This window comes from Apodemus sylvaticus, chromosome 9, assembly GCF_947179515.1.
Source record: "Apodemus sylvaticus chromosome 9, mApoSyl1.1, whole genome shotgun sequence".
Lineage (NCBI taxonomy): Eukaryota > Metazoa > Chordata > Mammalia > Rodentia > Muridae > Apodemus > Apodemus sylvaticus.
This window is the reverse complement of record NC_067480.1, coordinates 58,112,842-58,132,056: the sequence shown is the minus strand read 5'-3', so window position 1 is coordinate 58,132,056 and position 19,215 is coordinate 58,112,842. Positions and strand designations below refer to the sequence as shown.

The 19,215-nt window shown below is 39.3% G+C and overlaps 1 protein-coding gene across 3 annotated transcripts in view; it reads left to right on the top strand.

Moving 5' to 3' along the window:
* Positions 1–19,215, top strand: part of LOC127693050 (MOB-like protein phocein) — a 54,021-nt gene that overhangs the window by 27,812 nt on the left and 6,994 nt on the right. For 2 of the 3 annotated variants that reach the window (XM_052193745.1, XM_052193741.1), the window contains 4 exons: positions 7,124–7,186; positions 15,793–15,893; positions 18,588–18,630; positions 18,811–18,897. In XM_052193745.1, coding sequence (XP_052049705.1) covers positions 7,124–7,186; positions 15,793–15,893; positions 18,588–18,630; positions 18,811–18,897 — 294 coding nt within the window. The remainder of the gene's footprint in view (positions 1–7,123; positions 7,187–15,792; positions 15,894–18,587; positions 18,631–18,810; positions 18,898–19,215) is intronic. The other variant, XM_052193742.1, reaches the window with a different exon arrangement.

Sequence of the window (19,215 nt, the reverse complement as noted above, 5' to 3'; positions counted from 1 at the left end):
CTGCCCACCTCGCCGGGAGCGAGCTGGGTGACGTACCTGCCGGTCGGCTCCATCCAGTTCGTCTGGCCGGATGCAGGTGGCAGTAGTTTGCGTTATCCTCCTGTTGTTTGTCTTTGCCACCACTCCCTTCTGCTTCCCAGCAGCTGTTCTCTGGTCCAGCAAGTTTTCGCCACCAGGTTGTGACTTGTTGTATGTCATTCCTTGCGTATATTCTCGCTGATGCGCGTGGACAATAATCAGAATGAACTGATTATAATACACCAAAATACTCTAATAGCCCTTTTAGTAGGGCATTATTGAGTGAATTGGTGCTTCTTAGCAAACCTGGGGTGCTTCACGGTAAAAGAAAAAAAAAGTTGACATTCAAACTTGATAGGATTAATCGGCTGGCGGAAATGGCCTGTCATTGAGTAGATGTTCTAAAATCGGAAGAGATATATTTAAAATGTAATTTTAGCAGGCTGTGTTCTGTTGCTGCCCAGCCTGCTGCCACTTACCGAATACTGAGGAAACTTTTTCTTTTGAAAAATGTAATTTTTAGGGTTAAGTGAAAATCAAAATATGTAATGCTGAGTTTTAGAGAGTTACTCCTCTCTCTCTCTCTCTCTCCCTCCCTCTCTCCCTCCCCTCTCTCTCCTCTCGTTCTCCCTCTCTTTCCTCTCTCCTCTTTCCAGGGTTCTCTGTATAGCCTTGACTTCCCTGAAGTAGCTCTGTAGACTAGGTTGGCTTGGAACTAGGAGATCTACCTGCCTCTGCCTCCCCCTACCGCATCCAATTTAAGGTTCTCAAAGAAAGGCTACCCTCGAATTATACTGAATAGTTGAAGGTGACCTTGGACTTTTAGGTCCTCCTGTTTGCCACTACTCTGGGGTCTAGAATTACTGTACCTACCACCATTCAGGGCTTATACAGTGTTGGGGAATGACAGCTATCAATTGAGCTACATCCCTAGCCCTAGAGAATTGCTTTGAAAGCCATTGAGTCATGAGTTGTCAGTTTGCCTTGATTCTGTTGGAAATTTGTATACTATGTATACTTTTTACTATTTAACAACTCTTCTTTCTAAGGGTTCTTGTTTTCAGGTAACTTATTGTGCATAGGCAACATTTTTTCTAATTTTAAAGTGATTACTTCCTTTGAAAAAAATTATTGGGATTAAATCCAGGACTTCCTGTGGTAAATTAAGCGTGCACAACTTAAGTGTGCACTCGTGTCTCAGCTGTATCCTAGATGAAAAAAAATTGTTTTTTGGTTTTTCGAGACAGGGTTTCTCTGTATTGCCCTGGTTGTCCAGGAACACACTTTGTAGACCAGACTGGCCTCGAACTCAGAAATCCGCCTGTCTCTGCCTCCCAAGTGCTGGGACTAAAGACGTGTGCCACCACTGCCTAAGATGAAAATTTTTAATTTTGAAAAATAGTTTAGACTAAACACTGCAACATGACCTTTTGCTATGTTGTTATGAGTAAGTCATGTGCAGAATTTTTCATTTTCCCTCTTTATGACAAGGTTAAGTAAAATGTAATAGAAGAGGATTAAAAGAAAAAACTTCTTTTTAACCAACCTTTTCTGTTTATCACATAACTTTTCTTCATTAAAATAGGCCTATTCCAAAACGATGTATATTGTGTTATTATGTTACATATGAGTAGTATGTGCCACATCTTCCTGCTTTGGGGGATGAGGGTCCACATGGTCTCATGTATCCCAGGTTGACTGGCCTTGAACAGAGAGGTAAGTGACTGAGAATGATCTCTCATCCTGCCTCCATTTCCTGAGTGTTAGAAGCAGGCATGGGCTGTAGAACATTCAAAAGGTAGACTAGAACATAGACAATATTTGGTTGGTGTTTAACATCTATTAAATGAGCACATTTACTTGTTTCTTTGTTGATTTATAAATGTGGTCTGGAACTCACAGATCCACCTGCTTGTGTCTCCCAGGTGCTGTGATTAGGCATGTGTCATCACCACCTGGTGAGTGAGAGCATTTATTAGGCTAGATTTTATTTTTCTCTTAAGTGTCTCATGAATGTAACAATTACATGGCAAAACATTTAATAACGGGTTAACTTTTTCTTTTTTTCTTTGAGACACTTTTGCTTTTTATCTTTGGCTGGTGTAAAACTTTGTGTAGAGTCTGGATTGGCCTCAGATTCTTGGTCCCCTTGCCACGGCCTCCTCATGTATCTATCTCTATCTGTATCTACATGTCTTCTACACTATGCATATTTGCTCATTTGTTTGTTTGTTTATAAAGGATCTCATGTAGTACAGGCTAGCCTGAAGCTTATTGTATTGCTAAGGATGACCTTGGATTCCTTTTTCTCCCTCTTTTGTGGGCCCTCACTATTGACTTTGTTTTGAGGGCAGGGTCTTACATATAAGTCTGATTGTCCTCCTACCCACTGTGTAGTTTCTGTAATCCTTGACCTCTTGATAATCTATCTTAGATTCCAAATGAAGGGATTACACACGTGTATCATCATTACTGGTTTGCTAATATTTTTCATTTTTTGCTAATCATTTTAGTCTTTAAACGTGTGTGCGTATGTGGGTGTCTTCTCTGTAGGTGTGCGTGGAGACCAGAGAAAGATATATCTCAATCTCTGCCTTACTGCTTTTGACAGGGTCTCTCATTGAACCTAACTTTTAAGGTTTTGTCAGTAAGGCTGAGTAGCTGACCAGGGAGCTCTTGGAACTGCCCACCTTTGCCCATGCTGAGATTAGAGGCATGTGTGGCTAACTGGCTGCCTGGCTTGCTTGATAGCTAGCCCTTGTGCTTGGCACTTTCTTTCACTCTGCCTCTGTCCGTCTCCTTTGACAGGGTCATTATCTAGTTAACAGGCTGGCCTTGGACTCATAGAGATCTGCCTTCCTCTGCCTCCTGTTTCGTGTTTTTGAGATGGGGGGGTCTTTCTATGTAGTCTTTCTTGGCTTATTCAGAACTTGCTATGCAGATCACACTGGTCTTGAACTCAGATGTCTGTCTGCTTCCCTCTAGCATTATCATGCCTGGCTTTTTTTTTTTTTTTTAATTTCAAATGTGGGTGTTGGGGATTTGAACTCAGGTCCTCATGGGTAACAAGTGCTCTTACCCAAGGAGCCACCTCTGCAGCCCTTCACTAATATTTTAAAAAGAGAATAATCTGTAATCTTTTGCTTTTTAAAATTTATTTTTGATTCATGTGTATGTATGTGTGTGCCTGTATGCGTTTTTTGTGTAGCAAATGAATGCAGGTATCCATGAAAGCCAGAAAAGGACATTTGATCAATTGGAACTGTAGTTGTAGGTCATGTGAGCCACCTGATGGGGTGCTGGGAACTGAAACCAGATCCTCGGTAAGAGCAACAAGTGCTCTTAACTCCTCAGGGCTCTCTCTAACCCCTGTAATCTTTAAATTAAAAAAAAAAAGATTTTTATTTGCTTTAAATCATGTTAACATTCTTAAATAAATTGTTTTATGTTATTTTAAGATGTCTGGGTTTTATTTTTTTATTTTTTATTTTTTTGGTTTTTTTTGAGACAGGGTTTCTCTGTGTAGCCCTGGCCGTCCTGGAACTCACTCTGTAGACCAGGCTGGCCTCCAACTCAGAAATCCGTCTGTCTCTGCCTCCCAAGTGCTGGGATTAAAGGCGTGCGCCAGCACCGCCTGGCTAAGATGTCTGTTACTCTTAACAACTGCTTATAGATACTTGGGACTTAGAGAAGAATCCTGTGAGCCCTTTCCCCTGACAGACCTAGTATGCGTTGAGTTTAAGAGAGCAGTGGCCATCTCATGCCCAGGACAATGTCCCACAACAGTCCACTTCTTCCTTCAGTTCTTAGATTTTTTTTTTTCTCTCCTTAAAGACAGGGTTTCTCTGTCTGGCCTGCTATCCTAGAACTCAGAGACCCACCTGCCTCTGCATCCCAAGTATTGGGACTAAAGATGTGTGCCACCACTGCCTGGCTAGATTTATTTATTATATCTATATATCTTATATCTAAGTACACTGTAGCTGTCTTCAGATGCACCAGAAGAGGGCATCAGATCTCATTATGGATGGTTGTAAGCCACCATCTGGTCGCTGGGATTTAAACTCAGGACCTTTGGAAGACCAGTCAGTGCTCCTAACCGCTGAGCCATCTCTCTAGCTCCCTACTTTTCATTTTCTTTTTTCTTTTTCTTTTTTTTTTAATTTTTATTTTCTATATTCTTTGTTTACATTCCAAATGATTTCCCCTTTCCCGGACCCCCCCTCCCCCTATGTCCCATAAACCTTCTCTCCATCCATTCTCCAATGACCTCCCTCCTTTTTTCCCTCTGTCTTTATATTCCCCTCCACTGCTAGATCAATCCTTTCCAGGATCAGGACCCTCTCCATACTTCTTCATGGGAGTCATTTGTTATGCGATTTGTGCCTTGGGTATTCAGGGCTTCTGGGCTAATTAATATCCACTTATCAGAGATTGCATTCCATGTGTATTCTTTTGTGACTGGGTTACCTCATTTAGGATGATATTTTCCAGATCAAACCATTTGCCTAAAAATTTTGTGAATTCATTGTTTCTAATTGCTGAGTAGTATTCCATTGTGTAAATATACCACATTTTCTGTATCCATTCCTCCTTTGAGGGGCATCTGGGTTCTTTGCAGCTTCTGGCTATTATAAATAAGGCTGCTATGAACATAATGGAGCATGTGTCTTTATTGCATGCTGGGGAATCCTTTGGGTATATGCCCAGGAGAGGTATAGCAGGGTCCTCCGGAAGTGTCATGTCCAGTTTTCTGAGGAACTGCCAGACTGATTTCCAAAGTGTTTGTACCATCTTACAGCCCCACCAGCAGTGGAGGTGTGTTCCTCTTTCTCCACATCCTCGCCAACACCTGCTGTCTCCTGAGTTTTTGACCTTAGCCATTCTGACTGGTGTAAGGTGAAATCTCAGGGTCGTTTTGTAATGACTAATGATGTTGAGCACTTCTTAAGGTGCCTCTCTGCCATCCGAATTTCTTCAGGTGAAAATTCTTTGTTTAGATCTGTACCCCATTTTTTAATAGGGTTATTTGGTTCCCTGGGGTCTTACTTTTCATTTTCTTAAACTTTAATCATGAGGTGTTATACACTGCATTCTTAAGAGTTTTTTTCCCCCCTATCTGAATTAACCTTTGTTGGTTAAAGGTTTATAGGTCATTGGTTTAATAATAATCTCCTTCCCTGACCTCATTTTAGCTTAGAGACATATGTTGAAGACCAGGTCTATGTCGGGATTTGTGCTGCTTTTTAAAGATACACAGGAACCACACATGCCTAGACACAGGCCTGTAATTCCAGCTATGTAGGAGTCTGAGATAGGAAGATTGCAAGTTCAAGGCCAGTCTGTAAAATTTATTTTTGTTTGTTTGTTTTTGTTTTTTGTTCTTTTTTAATTTTTTTTATTTCTTTATTATATGTAAGTACACTGTAGCTGTCTTCAGACACCCCAGAAGAGGGCCTCAGTTCTTGTTAGAGATGGCTGTGAGCCACCATATGGTTGCTGGGATTTGAACTCATGACCTTTGGAAGAGCAGTCGGTGCCCTTAACCACTGAGCCATCTCTCCAGCCCATTAGATTTGGTTTTTTTCGAGACAGGGTTTCTCTGTGTAGCCCTGGCTGTCCTGGAACTCACTCTGTAGACCAGGCTGGCCTCGAACTCAGAAATCCACCTGCCTCTGCCTCCCAGAGTGCTGGGATTACAGGCGTGCGCCACCACCGCCCAGCTTCAGTCTGTAAAATTTAGTAAAAATGAAAAATATAAATAGGCTGGAAATAGAGCTCAACAGTAGAACATTTCCCTAACATATCTAAGACCCCAGATTCAATCTCCAGTACTGAGAAACATAAAAAGGAAGGTGTGAGATATATAAGTCAGTCTTGGTGAAAAATCAAATAGACAGGGATTCGAGACCAATGCAAGGTATGCCACAAAAATAGCCACTTAAAAAAAAAAATTCGAGCTGGGCAGTGGTAGTGCATGCCTTTAACAGCACTCAAGAGGCAGAGATAGGCAGAGTTCAGGTCAGCTAGGCCTGTACAGAGAAACTCTTGTCTTGAAGAAAAAGAGAAATTCATTTGGATGACATCCTTCGTGCTGGGGATTGAACCCAAGACTTTTCACATGCCTTCTGTTCCATCTTACCCATCTCTGAATAAAAATATTTACAGATTTTAATTACAATTGTGTTTGGGCAGTTGCCTGCATGTGTGTCTGCACCATGTACATGTAGTGTTCACAGAGGCCAAAAGAGGGCACTGGGTCCCCTGGGTCTGGAGTTACAGACAGTGGTGAGCTGCCATGTGGGTGCTGGGAATAGAATCTAGTTCTACTGGAAGAGCAGCCATTGTTCTTAGCCACTGAGCTATCTCCTCAGTCCCTACAGAAATACTTTTTGATGGGAGTCATATTTCTATTTAGAAATTTAAAATTCTATTTGTAACTGGAATAGTAATTTTCACTATTTTTTTTTAAAAATTAGTATTATGAAGTTATAAACTGCTCACCAATAATACTAGCTCTTTAAAACTCTGATTTTGCTGGGTTTTTTTGTTTTTTGTTTTTTTAATGTTTGGAGTTTTTTTGTTTGTTTGTTTTTTTGTTTTGTTTTATTTTTTTGGATTTTGCTTTTTTCAAGACAGGGTTTCTCTGTATAGTCCTGGCTGTCCTGGAACTCACTCTGTAGACCAGGCTGGCCTCGAACTCAGAAATCCGCCTGCCTCTGCCTCCCAGAGTGCTGGGATTACAGGCGTGCGCCACCACTGCCCAGCTAGAGTTTTTTTTTTTTTAAGTGCAACTTTTATGGGTATTATCTAACAATTGTAAACAAAAAGTGATGAACTTTTCTTTCCAGTTAAATAGTCCATGAAAGATTAATGAGAAATGAGGGATTGTGGTTACAAAAAATTACAATGTATATACGTTCATTGATGTCCATTTAAGAATATTGGCTAAGATTATCTAATTCATTGGTAATCACGTTGTAAAAGCCTTTTTTCTACTCTGGTGTCAAGTTTGGATCTTTATTAAGGATTGATGTTTATAGCAGCATTACTGTATCTTCCATGTTGCTTTGTATGTGCTTTAACCATGAGTTTACTTTTATAGGATTTTTATAATTGGCCTGATGAATCATTTGATGAAATGGACAGTACACTTGCTGTTCAGCAGGTAATAAAATTTTCTTTTATAACTCTCATAACATTTTCTATTTTTGGCATAGTTGAATATTCCCATTTTGTGTGTGAGGGGACACAAACCAGATTCCATTAGGTTAATGGAATGGCCATTTAACAACATAATCAAACTTCATTTTATTAAGTATGTTATGAAATTTGAATGTATAAGGAATTAAAAGTAATTGAATGACAAATTAGAATAACTAAATAGAAATAAAATGCTAGTTCAGTGACTATACCTTTGATAACATACTTTTGAGATTTGTATCTTTTTATGATTGTAGTTCATATTATACTCTCTAGTGCATGTGAAAACAGAGATGTTTTCCTTTAGCTCATCATTTCTATTTCATGACTCACTCTACATTGGTTTCCAAGGAGGGCTTCCATAGCATATTTTGTTTCAATAGTACCTTGGGAGATTTCTAGACATTCTTGTTGAGAATCACTTTCTCTACTGTGTTAGGTTTTAGCTCCCACCCCCCCATAAAAAAATGGTGGTTCTTTCAAATTGAATAGAATTAGGAGTTTGGTGAAAAAAATAATATTTATGGCTAATTGTTAAAGCTTGGGGAAGCAGTTCATGAGCATTGTACCCCTAACTTAAGTGTTATCAATAATTGATGGCTTCTAGGGAAGAAGAGCTAGGTTTTTTTTTTTTTTTTTTTTTTTTTTTTTTTTTTAAGGATATTTATTGTTCCTGGTAGGTCTCCTTGACATAGTGGATGGTCCCACACCCACAAATATATGGACAGCACAAATTGAAGCTGATGGATTATTAAATTCAAAAGAGGACATGGAAAAAAAAAACGGGCGGTGGTAGCCCACGCCTTTAATCCCTGCACTTGGGAGGCAGAGGCAGGTGGATCTTAGAGGCCAGCCTGGTCTACAGAGTGAGTTCCAGGACAGCCAGGGCTACAGAGATAGAGAAACCCTGTCTCCAGAAAAAAAGAGGACATGAAGTTGAGGGTATAGGGAGGAGGGGTGGACCTGGGAGGGTTAAGGGGAAGAGTTGGGGTGAATAAAATCAAAACATATAAAGTTCTTAGTTAATAAGGAAAAAAAGCAAAAGAATGGCAGAAAATAGGATATATGGGGGCAGAAGGTAAGAACACTGTGTAGTATGCCTGAGGAGCTAAGTTTGATTCCCCAGCACTGTAGTAGAAGTTGAAGGTAATATTTAAAAAAGAAAAAAGATGTCTGTAAAGCCACAAAACTCATAACAAAAGCTAAAACAACATGAAATAGATTAGATTAGATATGGATTAAGTAACATTTTTATTATTTTTTAGGGGAGTGAGGAGGTCATTGTGCTGGGAATGAAACCCAGGGCCTCACATGCTAAGCAGGTGCTCTACCACTGAGTTGCTTCCCGATTTACAGCTGGCCAGCTTATATCATCACGTTTGAAGTAAATTTACTGTAACCACAGAGAACTGTGGGCTTTCTTTTTCCATTTTATTAGTCTTTGTCTATTAATTTCTCTATTATATTATTTAAAATTATTATAGTTATTTGCAGATATGTTTCGACTTAGGTTAACTTTTATTACTTGTTTTCAGTTCTCTGATTTTTTAAAATTTGTAATTTATTTTGTAGTGAGTGTATGATTGTGCACCAGGTGCATGGTGTAGGAGCCTGTGGGGGTCAAAAGAGGACATTGGAGCCCCCAGAAATGGAGTTACAGGCGCTTGTCAGCCACCATGTGGGTACTGGGAACTGAACTCAGTCCTCTGCAGGAGCAGCAAGTGCTCTTAACCACTAAGCCTACTCTGCAGTAGAGTGGTAGTGGGTGATGGGGAGTCCTTTTTTTGAGATGAGCCCTCCTATTTGCCAGGCTGGCCTCAAACTTGAAATAATAGCCAAGGATGACCAATTTCCCAATCCCCCACTTTCCTTGTGTTGGCATTAGAGGTATGCAACACCTTATTTGGTTTATGTGGTGCTAAGTTTTGAGCTTGAACTAGGGCTTCATGCCTGCTAGGCAGGTAGTTGTTTATCAACTAGCTAATATCCCTAGCCTCAGTTTGTTCCGTTTGTCTTTTTCTTCTTGTAAGTCACTTTCCCCCCTTTTGACCAGTTATTTGAACTTTTAGCATTGTTTTAATTGTAATTTTGAGTATACCTCCATGGTTTTGTTTTGTTTTGTTTTGTTCGGTGATAGCAGAGATTACTAGTCTTTTTGGGGGGGGGGGGACTTTTTCGAGACTGGGTTTCTCTGTAGCCCTGGCTGTCCTGGAACTCACTCTGTAGGCCAGGCTGGCCTCAAACTCAGAAATCCGCCTGCCTCTGCCTCCCAAGTGCTGGGATTAAAGGTGTCTACCACCACCGCCCAGCTAGATTACTAAAGTCTTATATTACATAGCCTACTTATGTAGTATCAGTATTTTGTTATTACAGTTATTATTATCCGTACGTGGGTCTCTTTTCCTCACTTTTTTGTAGATATATTTGTAGATATTCATTGAAACCCAGTCAGACAGTGATATTTTCTTTGGTAGAAAATTCACTAAAGAGTGAATTTAAGCACTTCTTAGGTACTAGGCAATTTCTCTACCATTGAACTATGTATTTGTAGCCTAATGTTTCTTTTTTGACAAACTTCATTATTTTACTCTCAGTATATGTTATCCTGTGTATGAAGGTATGTGTTGGCCATAGTGCTTGTATGGAGGTCAGAGGACATAGTTCTCCTCTTTCTACCTTTATTTTGGTTTCAGTGCTTGAACTCAGGATATCTACCTGTGAAGCAAGCACTTTTTCTCAATGAGCCTTCTCACTGACACAATGTTTCCTTTATTTTGGCTTGTAGAAACAGTTTCACTCTCTAGCCTGGTCTGGCCTTGAAGTCATGACAGTCTTACTTTGACCTCCCAAGAGCTGGAGTTCTGGGCATGAGGCATCATACCCGACTTCAGAGTTACTTTATCTTATTGAGACATGGTTTCACTGTGTAGCTCTGGCTGGTCTGCCCTCACTGCAGACTGAGCTGGCCCCAGACTCCAAGAGCTCGTCCTCTCTCTGCCTGGGGTTAAAGATTTACACCACCCTGCCTTGTCATTTCTGTTACTTCTAATGGTTTACATTTCCTTCTGTTTTTCTTTCCTTGAAGAACTTTTTAAGCAGTTTTTGTTTTAGCATAATTTACTGTCTAGGAGTTCTCTTTTCTTTTGCTTGCTTGTTTTCTTTTTGGTGCTGGTGTGAGTCGAGAACCTTGGAATACTAGCAGATGCCGTGGTCTCTGCCTTTAGTTTTCTTTAATTTGAAAATATCTTTATCTTCATTTATTAAGGATATTTTGGAAGATAGAGAATTCTGTTTGACAGTTCTTTTAGTACTTCTTTCATTTTTAAAAGTTACACTTATTAGGGGGAGATACGTGGGTACACGTATGGAGGACAGAGGATAGCTTGAAGATGATTGGTTCTTTCCTTCCAGTTTGTTGATCTCGGGGATCAAACTCAAGTTGTCATGTGCCTGAGCCATCTTTCTGTCCCTCTTCCATGTTTTTTGATGAGAAAAAAGTAGCTAGTTGATTTCTGTAGGTCAGTTTTCCTTTGTCTTTCTCTTAGCATTACTACAATGAAATAGAGTTTAGACAAATAACCTGTCTCAAGGCATGGTTCTGGAGGTCTTGTTTTGCTTTATTTATTTATTTTACTTGTAGCCCTTACTATCCTGGAACTTGCTCTGTAAACCATACTGGCCACAAACTCACAAGAGATCCACCTGCCTCTGCCTCCTGAGTGCTGGGATCAAACCCAGGGGTTCTGGAGGTTGTCGTTTGAGATTGAATGTCCCTAATGCTTTGTGCCTCAAAGAAGGAGGTAGATGACAACCATGATCACTACACTCGGGATCTTAAGGGTACTGTTTCTACTCAGACCTGAAGAGAACTCAGCCTCACGTCTAAGGTGTGCTCTTCACTTCTGAGCCAGAACTGGAAAGATTCTCTTAGACCAGTGGTTCTTTTTTGTTTGTTTGTTTGTTTTGGATTTGTTTTTTTCCAGACAGGGTTTCTCTGTATAGCCCTGGCTGTCCTGGAACTCACTCTGTAGACCAGGCTGGCCTTGAACTCAGAAATCCACCTGCCTCTGCCTCCCAGAGTGCTGGGATTACAGGTGTGCACCACCCCCACCCCCCCCCCCCAGCAGACCAGTGGTTCTTAACCTTCCTAATACTTAACTAACCTTTTAATACAATTCCTCATGTTGGGTGACTGCCCAACTGTAACATTATTTATTGCTACTTCACGACTGTAACTTTGTTACTATTATGAATCATATGTTAATATCTGTGTTTTCCAGTGGTCTTAGGCAACCCCCATGAAAGTGCCATACAACCCCCAAAGTGTTTGTGACCCTGTTACAGGTTGAGGACCACTGTTATAGACCTATTTCAGCATCATAGTATTCACTTTAGTTTAAACCTTTGTCAGTCTTGGGGGAGGGGTTACTGGAAAGAACAATAAGCAAACACTGCCAGTTCTGTGACATTCTGTTCTTTCTGCTCTTTATGTTTCTGAGAACTCAGATTTTTGGCACTTTTTTGGGGGGGGCTATTTTATTATATATTCTTATACCTCTACTTCGCTTCCAACCCTTATTCCACTCTAATCCCTTCCATCCCCCTAACACTAGGTAGGAGAGGAAACCGGTTAGAGAGGAAAGGGGATGCAGACCTCTGTAGGCTACTTCCTGATGATTAGGGGTGTTGAATTTCTTGGGGTCAGTCCAGCCTTCATTGTCAGGATATCTCCAACTTCTTTTGATTAAACCACAACAACAGCAACCAAGAGCAGCAGAGGCAACAACAGCAACCAAGAGCAGCAGAGGGAACAGCAGCCACCTTCTTCTTCTGAACACCTCTGGTTCCTCTCAGGGCTCTCCAGGGTCCCTAGAATTTAACTATCTGCAGCTGGCAAATATCATGCCCCTCCTAGTGCACAGGGCAAATTGTAATCACCTGCTGTGAAACAGCCTCATACCCACCATGTTCATATAATGTAGCTGGGTCTTTAAAGAGACCAAAATTCTCACTACATTAGATAGCAGAGCTAGGTGCAGTCAGTCCAGGTTATGCTTTCATTCACAGGAGAGAAAGTTTGGTATGTGTTCATTCCATCTTCTCTGAAATTATAATTTTGCATGCAGTTATATATAATTTAGCTATTATATATAATACTTGTATCGCATGGCTTCAAATTATTTCTAAAAACTGCCTTAGAAAATAGCATTAGGTTACTATAATTAGAGCTCCAGGGTTAAATATAACAAAAAGAATGATGTTTTGCCTGTTGTTGTTTTTTTGTTTTTGCTTTTTTTCTTTTTCTTTTGTTTTTGTTTTTGTTTTTGTTTTTCAAGACAGGATTTCTCTGTGTAGCCCTGTCTGTCCTGGAACTCACTCTGTAGACCAGGCTGGCCTCGAACTCAGAAATCTGCCTGTCTCTGCCTCCCAAGTGCTGGGATTAAAGACAATTATTTCATGTATGTAAGTACACTGTGGCTGTATTTGGATGCATCTGAAGGGGATATCAGATCCCATTACAGATGGTTGTGAGCTACCATTAGAGTCACACCAAGACATTTTATATTATTTGTAACTATTGTGAAGGGTGTCGTTTTTTCTAATTCCTTTCTCAGCACATTTATCCTTTGAGTGTAGGAAGGCTACTGATTAGTTAATTTTATATCTAGCCACTTTGCTGAAGTTTTTTATGAGCTGTAGGAGTTCTCTGGTAGAATTTTGGGGTTACCTATGTATACTGTCATAGCATCTGCAAAAAGTGATATTTTGACTTCCTCCTTCCCAATTTTTATCCCTTTGATCTCCTTTTGTTGTCTAATTGCTGTGGTTAGAACTTCGAGTACTATATTGTACTTGTATATATATAGAGAGAGGGCAACCTTGTCTTGTCCTTGATTTTGGTGGGATTGCTTCAAGATTCTCTCCATTTAGTTTGATGTTAGCTAGTGGTTTGCTATATATTGCTTTTATTATGTTTAGGTATATGCCTTGAATTCCTGATCTTTCCAAGACTTTTAACATGAGGGATGTTGTATTTTGTCAAAGGCTTTTTCAGCATCTAATGAGATGTGTTTTTTTTTCCCTTGAGTTTGTTTAAATAGTGGATTACATTTATGGATTTCTATATATTGAACCATCCCTGCATCTCTGGGATTAAGCCTACTTGGTCATGGTGAATGATCATTTTGGTGTGTTCTTGGATTTGGTTTGCGAGAATTTTATTGAGTATTTTTGCATTGATATTTATAAGGGAAATTGGTCTGAAGTTCTCTTTCTTTGTTGGGTCTTTGTGTAGTTAGGTATCAGAGTAACTGGCTTCATAGAACGAATTTGGAAGTGTTCCTTCTGTTTCTGTTTTTGTGGAATAGTTTGAGAAGTATTGGTATTAGGTCTTCTTTAAAGGTCTGATAGAATGCTGTACGAAAACCATCTGGCCCTGAGATTTTTTTAGATGAGAGACTTTTAATGACTGCTTATATTTCCTTAGGGATTATGGGACTGTTTAGATGGTTTATCTGATCCTGATTTAACTTTGGTACCTGATACCTGTTTAGAAACTCATCCATTTCATCTAGATTTTCCATTTTTGTTGATTATAGGCTTTTTTAGTAGGACCTATCTGATGATTTTTTGAATTTCCTCAGTTTCTGTTGTTATGTCTACCTTTTCATTTCTGATTTTGTTATTTTGGATACTGTCTCTGTGCCCTCTAGTTAGTTTGGCTAAGGATTTATCTATATTGTTGATTTTCTGAAAGAACCAGCTCCTGGTTTTGTTAATTCTTTGTATAGTTCTCTTTGTGATGGACAATGACTCCTCTTTTACTTAAATAGTCAGAGATCATTATCAATTGGCCCATTTCCAATATTGTTATGTTTTAGGGGCCTGAGTAGAAAGAGAAATAGAAAATGACTGATCAGTTAAATATTCAGAACATATAGCATTTGTGAATTTTATTTGCTATCTTATCTTATATGAGCATAATAATTAATCACTTAAAAGAGTAACACCAAAAGATCATTAACCACAGGTTAGCATAACAGATAATAATAGTAGTGGAAAAGTTTGAAATATGTGACTATGAAAGCTGGATGCAGGGTGGGCAGTGGTGGCACATGCCTTTAATCTCAGCACTTGGGAGGCAGAGGTAGGCTGATCTTTGAGTTCAAGGCCAGCCTGGTATAGAATGAGTTCCAGGACAGCCAGGGTTACACAGAGAAAGCCTGTCTCGAAAAACAAAACAACAACAACAAAGCTGGATGCAAGGATGAACTGTACAGAGTGCACATACTGTTTGAGAAAGGGTGCCAGTGCACTGCAGCCTAGCCACATTTGTTTTAAATGCAGCAGCAGCAATGGAGCCACAGGACTGGAAAGTGTAGTAATGTAAAGTACAATGAAAATGAGTTATGAGCATACTGAACAGGTTGTACGCAAGAACATATATGAGTATACATGAATGTATATAACAATGAAAAAAGCAGCCATTAAATTGAAAGAGCAAGCAAGGAGGGGGATATGGGAGGGTTTGAAGGGAGGAAAGGGACGGGAGAAATGATGTAACTTTATTATAATACCAAAAAGTAAAAGAAATAATTTTAAAAATGAGTTATGAGTGCATGTTGGAGGAGGGGGAGATTTGAAAAGAATTGTGTGGAATTTGAAGTGGTTCAGGATTAGTCGCATATACTTAAGAGCATCAAAACTTAAGATCATTAGGATGAGGTGAAAAAAAATCTGAAAAAATTCTAGGCATCATTTGCCCATATTAGAGTCTCATGGGAGGCTGAGATGCAAGAGTGACTTGAGTGCTAGGCCAGTCTGGGCAGCTCATCCCCAGTTGGGGGTGAGAACCCATTCCCTCCCCCAACTCCCTACAATGCAAGGGCTTTACATAGGAACTCAAATCCAGTGTATTAGCACATGCCTGTAATTTCATTACTGAGAAGGCCAAGAGTTAATGTTCAATCTAGCCTTGGTAGTGCATGCCTTTAATCCCAGCACTTGGGAGGCAGAGGCAGACTGATCTCTGCGGTCAAGGCCAGCCTGGGTCACCTAACATGGCCATGAGGAATGAGGCTGGTTGGAGAGTCCGCAGCAAGTCTTAAGCTGTGGTAACTTTATTGAGAATAGTCAGACTTTTTAGAAAAGAGAATATGGTGGCAATTGCCAGGATCTGTACAGTTGTAGTTGCCAGGATACAATGATGCTTGCAGACTTTACAGGGTAAAAAAGATTAATGTCTAAAGATCCATTGTCCTGTCAAGCTTCTCTGCTGCTATAACTTCTAAGGGAACATGCAGAGAAACAGAGTGGCCTGAGTACTTTACTACCCGAGGGAGTGCATTGGTCTCTCAGGAATTGCAAGGCACGTTGTACCTCAGGACCTAACCTGAAAAACCTATGGCATATGCCTCTTAAGGTAGCTAAGCCAAGCCAACTCTGCACGTAGCAAATTCTAGAACCTCCTGAGCTACATAGTCTCAAAACCCCAAAAATATTAAACATATGTAGCATGAAATTTAACATCCAGTATAATTTAATTAATCATAAGAACTTCTTTCTTTATAGTATATTCAACAGAACATAAGGGCAGACTGCTCCAATATTGACAAAATTCTTGAACCACCTGAAGGCCAAGATGAAGGTGTATGGAAGTATGAACATTTAAGGTAGGTCTTTAGGAAATCTCAGGATAGTACTAACCACACTTCTAATAAGAATACACTAATAAGTACCTCCTAATGAAAATTATGACTCAAATAAAATATGTGTAAATCAGAACAATTTTTTTGTGTGTCTTTTGGTTATTTTGAGACAAGTTCTCATGTGGCCCAGGCCTTGATCCGCTTGGTCACTTGTCTCCACCTTCTAAGAGTGCTGGGATTGAAGACAAGTGTCATCACAGCTAGCGTGGATCTCCTCCTCCAGCCGCCTGAGTACTAGAACTAGGATTACAAGCATGCAAATGATTATTGTTAATTCCAACTGAGTTATAACTTGATTCAAATCTCCTAATAGCTCATATTGAACCTCTGTGATTAGGCAAGGGAGCCGCTCTGGGAGGCTTGTAGTGATGGTGGGATGTGTGGATTTTAGCTCTAGATCGTCTTTCATTGTGTTAGCTCTGTAGTGAAGCTGTCAGTTTTGTGCTCTTTGCCAGATTATATCTGCAGCACTGCCAAATGAGCTAGCTGGGCTCTGTAAGCCTCTGCTTATCATTGCCAATCTTTGTGACTTCTTAGTCGACAATAACTCAGAATCACATAAAACTGATACGAAGTAGTGGGCAATGATAGGTGACTCAAAAATAGTGTCATTTAGTATGATCCATCTTCCTGTCACAGTGTTATTTTTATAGTCTTAAACATAGAATTACCTAGGAAAGGAAGTATAATCATTAAAAAATGAAAATGTGTCCTTTGCTTTTTGTTTTCTTCCATTAAAATATACTTAAAATAGGCTGGGCATGATGACAGAGCCAGATTTCTGTGAGTTTAAGGCCAACCTGCCAGCAGGTATTACCATAGTGGGACAGACAAAGCAATAAATAAAAGTATGCTTGAATAGTGATTTAATTAGTTTCATATATGTCCTTTTTCTTTCTTTTTTTTTTTCTTTTTGGTAACCTGTTTCATCTTCTAAATGTAAGGCTTTAATACTGAATTTTTGGGGAACTAAGTTTTTTTTTTTTTTTTTTTTAAATGAAGAAACAGTTGTGACTTTACCTTGACAGAGTGGAATACATATCATAGGTAGGATTTTTAGAGTGAACACATTTAATAGTGTGACAAGTATAAAATACACTTATTTTTATTATAGAGGATTGTCTTATATCAAATGTTTACCTAAAATTGGCTAGTATTCATTATAATTTCCTATATTTTTAGTATATTAAAAATACTGAGAACTGTGCATGGCTGGCACATTGATCTTAGAACTTGGGAAGTGAAGACAGGAGCTGAAGGTCATTCTCAGCTGCATATCAAGTTTAAGGGTATATGAGACTCTCTCAAAAAATGTTTTAAAGAATAGTAAATGGATTTTAGATATTGCATAGGCTTTAAAATTTTTGGTTTTAGAAAAAAAGAATGTCATGAAAACACCAAATTATAACAAAAGTCAGGAAGTTATAGTCATTCAAGATGTATGTGTTACATACATTTTGATGTTTTAATATATGCATGTAAACAGTACTGAAATGAAGGATTTTAAATTTTGTACATTGTATGTAGGATAGCTTTGCTGTGCTGGGAAATGAACCTAGGTCTTTGTACAAACATACTAGGTTCACTAATGCTATACTACTGAGTCCTGGTCTCAGCCTAGACTTGGGAGTTGCTGCTCTTTCTCTGTTTACCCTGTGTGGGTGGTGATGTTTGTAGTCCCTCGTGGGTATGAGGACAAGGAACCATCTGTTGTTTGCGACCTTTTTTTTTGCATATGTGTTCATGTGTGTATGTATCTGTTTGTTTATGTGTATATGAGTTTGGATGTGCATATTTATGTGGAGACCTGAAGTTGATACCAAGATTCTTTTTTGATTTCTCTCTACCTTATGTGTTAAGACATAGTCTATCAATTGAGCCAACTTGCTCAAGGGATCCCCCTTCTCTACCTTTTGAGTGTTAGAATTTCACAAGGGCCACCATGCCCTCCTGGTGTACTCAGTCCTAACTCTACCCCACCCCCCAGGGTGGACAGGATTCTCTCTATGTAACCAACCAACCCTGGCTGTTTGGGAACTCATTTTGTAGAACAGATAGGCCTTGAAGCCACAGAGATATATATCTGTCTCCTGCCACCACTTACCTCACCTGGCATGATCTAGTGTTTGTTTATTGTAGGTTTTTGGTTTTGTCTCAAGGCAGGATTTGTCTGTGTAGTTAGCCTCAAGAATCCACCTGCTTCTGCCTCCTGAGTGCTGGGATTAAAGTCATGTACTACAATGCCTGGTTAAGTATGAAAATACTAATATATAAAAAAAGTTTAGACTGTTGTGTGTGTGTGTGTGTGTAACTGTATATAAAAATAGACACCTACATAATTTTTATATAACTGAAACATCTTTTATGCCTATCCTTCAGTGATCATAATCAGAAGTTTTATCACATATGCATGGTTATGTGATAACTTTGTAGTGTAACTGTATACAGTTCTTACAACTGCATTGCAATAGACTCAGAGGGCTGACCCAGTCAAAAAGTACATGTTTTCCTAGAGTCTTGGTGAAGTTTCTAAATTACTGTTCAGAAAAGTTAAATAATGTTTTATTGTATAAAAGGGTAACCAGCTTGGCCATCTTATAAAATAAAAGAAGAAAATACACAAAGTCTGGATAATAAATGTGCTTTTTGCATTTTTAGGCAATTCTGCCTTGAACTAAATGGACTCGCTGTCAAACTTCAGGTAGTAGTTTCTTTTTGTTAAAGCTATAATTCAAAATTCTGATCTTTAAAGTTTGTATGCTTAGATTTATCCAATGTTTCTTATTATTTTTTTATATTTTATATAGAAATATTATAACCCAAATCACATATTTTTTCATTATCATTCTATGTATTAAAAAAATATAATTATTTTTAACAGAGTGAATGCCATCCAGATACCTGTACTCAGATGACAGCAACTGAACAATGGATTTTTCTTTGTGCAGCTCATAAAACTCCAAAAGAGGTGAGGATTGAGAGGTTTCAGTACCTCCTCATTTGGCACCATGACTCTGGGCCTGAAGTGAGGCCAAACATCTTAGAAGGAAGCATTTGGGGAAGCAAGTCTGCTTACGTGGCTTCCAAGAAACAGAGTGAAGAGTCAGGATCCCAATGCCCTCTTCAAGGACACTGCCCCATGACCTGCTTCCTCCAACTAGGCCTCATCTCCCAAAGTTTCTACCTCCACCCTGAGAGACTGGCCAGCTGGGAACCACATCTTCAGCAGATAAGCCTTTGGGGAGCATTCCGTATCAATATATGAATAGAAATATTGTGGAATATA